Source organism: Mauremys reevesii, linkage group 15 (genome assembly GCF_016161935.1).
Source record: "Mauremys reevesii isolate NIE-2019 linkage group 15, ASM1616193v1, whole genome shotgun sequence".
Lineage (NCBI taxonomy): Eukaryota > Metazoa > Chordata > Testudines > Geoemydidae > Mauremys > Mauremys reevesii.
In genome coordinates, this window is record NC_052637.1 from 2,153,853 (window position 1) to 2,159,168 (window position 5,316).

At 47.9% G+C, this 5,316-nt stretch overlaps 1 protein-coding gene across 1 annotated transcript; it reads right to left on the reverse strand.

Annotated features, from left to right (window-relative positions):
• LOC120382880 (zinc finger protein 501-like) lies at window positions 1-2,825 on the reverse strand. Its single transcript, XM_039500327.1, has 3 exons — window positions 2,774-2,825; window positions 2,025-2,138; window positions 1-1,696 (listed from the first exon to the last, which is right to left on the reverse strand). Exons 1-3 carry the CDS (start codon window positions 2,805-2,807, stop codon window positions 297-299), a joined length of 1,548 nt encoding a protein of 515 aa, XP_039356261.1. The 5' UTR covers window positions 2,808-2,825; the 3' UTR covers window positions 1-296.
• Window positions 2,826-5,316: the final 2,491 nt, after the last annotated feature.

Genomic DNA, 5,316 nt, shown 5'->3' on the forward strand with positions numbered 1-5,316 from the left:
AAGCAGTTCATAGACAAGTTTATCAACAAACTTTCAGGAGACAAACAATGACATTATTACAGCCAAGTTTTGTCTAAATGTTAATATTCTCTTTTGATCTTTGAATTCACAGAATACAGCCCTAGACAGGAACTGTTTATTTCCATTGTTAACCTCTAACAAGATACAGCTAAACAAACATTACTACAGTTACCATCTTCTTCCATGTCTTTAACAATACACGGTTACCTCTTGAAGCTCTAGTTTATCTGAGGAGGACACACTTTTCTAACATGTCTCTAAAGGTTGAATCTAGGTCAATTACATGCTATTTCCTTAACACTTTCTGTCTCTGTGTCAGAGAAGTTAAGATCCTGTGTGGATTCTCTCATGTTTAATGAGGTGTGATCTCTGCGTGAAATTTCCTCACAGTCCAACCACTTGTGGGGTCTCTCCCCTGTGTGGATTGACTGATGTCTAACAAGGTTTGATCTCTGTATGAAACATTTCCCACAGTCTAAGCACTTGTGAGGTCTCTCTCCTGTGTGGATTCTATGATGTTTAATGAGGTGTGACCTACATATGAAACCTTTTCCACAGACTAAACACTTGTGGGATCGCTCTCCTGTGTGGATTCTCTGATGTTTAAGAAGGTCTGACCTCTGTATGAAACTTTTTCCACAGTCCACACACTTATGGGGTCTCTCTCCAGTGTGGATTGCCTGATGTTTAACAAGGTCTGACCTCCGCATGAAACTTTTCCCACAATCTAAACAATTATGGGGTCTCTCTCCGGTGTGGATTGCCTGATGTTTAACAAGGTCTGACCTCTGTATAAAACTTTTTCCACAGTCCACGCACTTATGCGGTCTCTCTCCTGTGTGTAACGCTTGATGTTTTAAAAGAGCTGACCTCCGACTGAAACTTTTCCCACAGTCCAAGCACTTGTGAGGTCTCTCTCCTGTGTGGATTCTCTCATGTTTAATAAGGTCTGACCTCCATGTGAAACTTTTCCCACAGTCCATGCACTTGTGGGGTCTCTCCCCTGTGTGGATTCTCTGATGATTAACAAGGATTGACCTCCGTATGAAACTTTTCCCACAGTCCAAGCACTTATGGGGTCTCTCTCCTGTGTGGATTGCCTGATGATTAACAAGGTCTGACCTCTGTTTGAAACTTCTCCCACAGTCGAAGCACTTATGGGGTCTCTCTCCTGTGTGGCTTAGCTGATGTCTAATTAGTTCTGACTTCCAAATGAAACATTTTCCACACTCAAGGCATTGAGAGGGTTTCTCTCTTCTGTGGCTTCTCCCATGGTTATTCAGGGCTGAGCGATTATTGAACCTTTCCCCACAGTCCAAGCATTGAAGGGGTTTCTCTCCAGTATGGATTGTCTGATGTGTAACAAGCTGTGATCTCACAATGAATCCTTCCCCAAAACCGAGGCATTCATAGCGTTTGTCTTCCTTGGAATTTGTCTGCTGAGTTGTGGGATCCTTGTCTCCTATCCCACATTTAATAGATTCATCCAGTTTATTTCTTGGGTGGTTCCCCAGCAGCTTCTCTGACTTCTGCCAATTTCCCCAGGCTTCTCCCTGTTCCCAGCACTGGGAAAAATTCCCTTCTACTCTTCCCACAAAGGTCCCCTGTGGTTCCACTTCCTCAGGAACCTCCTCATGATGATTCTCCTCCTTGTTTTCACTCCCTCGTTCAGCACCTATTGGAAGAGAGAGACAATCCAGACAGGAGTCATTGTGCTGGGGAGAAAGAGGAATAGCACCGAGGCCAAACCCAACTCACTAAAGTTGCAAATACTAAGCAACTGGATTTTGCCTCCACATCCCACACAAACACTCACAGGGAAGGAGAGATGGGAAGGAAACTCCTGCAGCTAACAGGGTGGGTGGAATGGCCTGAGCAATATCTGCTGACTCCAGCCCTGCTCTGGGTAAGAGGAGGAAGAACTGAGGGCGTCACTCACACCACATTTTTAGGCATCTCAACTTTTTCTTCATTCCCCAGATAGTTTCTGAGTCAGTCCTCACCTGTGCGATTGCCTCTCAGGCGCTCTCTTTCCTCGCAGACCTGGAGATCCGGGACCCACGGCTCTTCCCCTCGTTCCAGGCGGGAGATCAGCTCAGGTTTGGGAATGGGAAATCCTATGTGGCAGGGGGAGGAATGGGGGGGGGGGGGGAGGGGGGGAGAGATCAGACCAGATCAGGCTGCATGGAGGGTTGAGAGCGCATCTGTCACAAGGGACATTCTGTGAGCGGAACCTGTCCCTGTGCTCTGCTCGGGAACGTGGAACCCAAGAGGACGGGAACGTGGTCACTGAGCCCCCTTGGGAGAGGCAGACCTCTGGGGAGGTGAGGGGAATTTTTACACCCTCACTAGGAGTTCCCAGGATCTGCCCAGTCTAGGGGCCTTGCTGATGTACACACAGCTCTGGCATTAAACCCCTGCCTATTTCTAAGCCTTCCCAACGGCAGGAGCTATTCCCAAGAAGGGCAGTAAATAAGCATTGTGTGTGCGAATGGGAATCAATACAGAAAGGACAATGAATGAATTCTGCTCCTTTGAAAGCTGGAGGGGTGGGGATGAGCTGGCATGGCCATTAAGTTTTGACACCAGTGTCCCACTGTAGGGGGCACGGAGATGCAAGTCTCTCTCACACGGCAGCTGTGCATTATGGAGCCCATTTGCCTCTGATCTAAATGACGAGGGAAGAACCTGACCAGAGTCAGACATGAAGACTCCAAGGCTTCTAATAGCCGAGGAGACGGGAATCCCTTACCCAGCGAGGTCACTGTCTCATAGTTCTCCCGCATGACATCCCTGTAGAGAGCTCTCTGAGCAGGGTCCAGTAGAGCCCCCTGCCCCTGGGTGAAATACACAGCCACCTCCTCGAAGGTCACCGGCATCTGAAACAACAAGAGTCCCCCACTCAGCACCTGCTGCCCCAGCCACAATCCCACTAGTCACGGGAAAGGGGGAAAAACTCGAATCAGACCCCTACCCATCATAGCAGCCAGGAGGCTTCAAGGGGTGGGAGAAGGTGAGAGCTCCCTGTGCCCCCAGCACATGGAGCAGGGCAGGGTCTTCTCATTTCTCATACCCCTGCCAGCCACAGGCTGATACAGGAAGCAGAGCTCTGAGCCGGGGACAGGGACAGGAATCCCAACAGCTTCTCTGCGTATTTCACAGCAGCCTCTGGCTACTGGGTTCAGGTTCCATCCCTGTGCAGGGGGGTTGTCTCCTGTTTTTTAAATGGGCGAATGTCCCTCCCTCCCCATCACCAATGGTCCTACACAGAAAATCAGCAGGTTTCTCACACCCTCTCTCTTCCCTGCCTCTCCCTCCCCCCGCCCAGCAGCTCCCTGAAAATCCCCTACCTGAGCTGGCTCCATCACAGCCATTTCCCTTCCCTGTCTCCTGGAAGATGGGCTGATCTGGAGCAAAATGTGGACCTGATTCTTCAGCCTGTTGGGGCAAGAGGGGAGGTTACAGAAGGGGCTTCAGTCCATGTCACACCCCAATTTCCCCCAGGTTCTTCAGATCCTCCCAGTAACAGCATCTCTGAGCCAAACACTAGGAAAAGAGCAGAATCAAAGGGGCCATTTTGGGGGGATTGTTGCCCACTGCAGTGTAAACCCCTCCCCCTTAGCAACAGCCGGAGCCCACTGAAGAACGAGCTGCCCTGGACTCCTGCAGCAGCCCCCAGGGACAGGCAGGTAGAGGCTGAGCCCAGTGGCCCATCCACACTCTTCCCTGGTCAGAGCCAGCAGTGACTCCGGTGTGGCTGAGATCTGAATCCTGCACGGAAATCAGACCAAGACCTAGGCCAGCCCTGAACATTCAGGAATCAGAGCCCCAACAATCATGAGTGTGTCTCTTTTTAAAAAAATCCAGTGTAACCTGAGAGCAGCGTGTGTGCGCCGGAAGGGAGGGGGCTGCCTGTGGATAGTTCCCTTGTAACTAGGCTCTGCCAGGGACATGTGACTTAGACAGACAGCAGCGTCTGTTACCCCCGTCCTACATCAGAACGCAGGGGCGGCCCTACACCAGGTGCCCTAGGCGAACCATGCAATCCGCGCCCCCAGCCCCAAACCCCAAGGGCAGAGCTAGGCTGAGGATTTCCGTAAACTAGGAAACATTTTATCCCTTTTTTCCTTTTAATGTTTTTTAAGTGTTTGGTTTTTTTTTTAAACAGAGGCTTAATTATTCAGTTTGTCCATCTGGCCAACCAATGTTTCTTAGATCAGTTAAAATAAATGCAATAAATGAAGTCACAGGAAAGTCAAGTGCGCACTTTGGAGTGTGCAGGAGGGGGCGGGGGTATCTACAGAAATAGGGTTTTAAAATCAATTTTCAATTGCAAGTGGGGGAGGGGGATCACATGTTCCCAGAAATGGCATAGGCAGTTACGAGATTGTACAACCATCCTAGCTATATGGATCCTTTGAACGGGGTAACAGTAAACCTACGTAGCTAGTACACCCCAAAGGCTCAGACACAAAAAGGTTAAAAAAAAAAGAAAAATTGTTTAATTCTTTATTTAAATCCTAGACTTTTGGGTGCATAACTCATGGGGTTCAGATTCTTGGGTTTGCCAATCTATCTTGGGGATGTAGAACTGTCATTAGTAAAAAAAAAAAAATACCACAAAAATTTATTTTTGAAAAGCATTTTATAGGAGACACTCTAAGGCCCTTAGGAACTGATTTTTTAAATGATTGAGGCCACTAGTCGAACATTTAAAAATATCTAGGTGCCTTCAACCTTAAAACTTCTGTCTGTTAGTGAATATTTCGGAACCAAGTTCTATACACAAATGGGACATGAGGAAAAAACACCACCATGCTGGAGAGCGACAAAATAACAGTTGGCTAAAAGCAAAGGAAACTGAAGTTTTCAGACCAGCCCATGAATCAGTCAGCACTGAACTCAAACTACAACACTGCAATAGAAACGGGAACTGTTACAGTGTCACCCTGAGATGTGATTGCTGAAGCTACTCGCAACTATTCATATTTCCCATGGTGATTTGCCATTAAAAATATGAATTCCAGGGCACAATGACGTCCCTCTGCACAATGTTAATAAAGTTTAGGATGAAGAGTTCAAAGTAATGAAAATCATATTTTGATAAGGAACTAATGAAAAGGAGTGAAACTTCCCAGACTGGGTTCCAAGAGGAGTGAAACTCAGAGGAACAGGGACAGTGGCGAGGACACACGGATGCTTGAAGCGCTGGGCGGCTTTACGCAGACACAGGGACTGAGGGTACGTCTACACTACGGGACTATTCCGAATTTGCATAAACCGGTTTTGTAAAAT

Excerpts from the sequence above, each read along its gene's own strand:
- LOC120382880 (XM_039500327.1), bottom strand. The coding sequence starts at position 2,807 with ATGCGGGAGAACTATGAGACAGTGACCTCGCTGG. Across the intron at positions 2,139-2,773 it reads TGAGACAGTGACCTCGCTGG|GATTTCCCATTCCCAAACCT; the intron begins GTAAGGGATTCC and ends CCTGCCACATAG. Across the intron at positions 1,697-2,024 it reads CCTGAGAGGCAATCGCACAG|GTGCTGAACGAGGGAGTGAA; the intron begins GTGAGGACTGAC and ends CTCTTCCAATAG.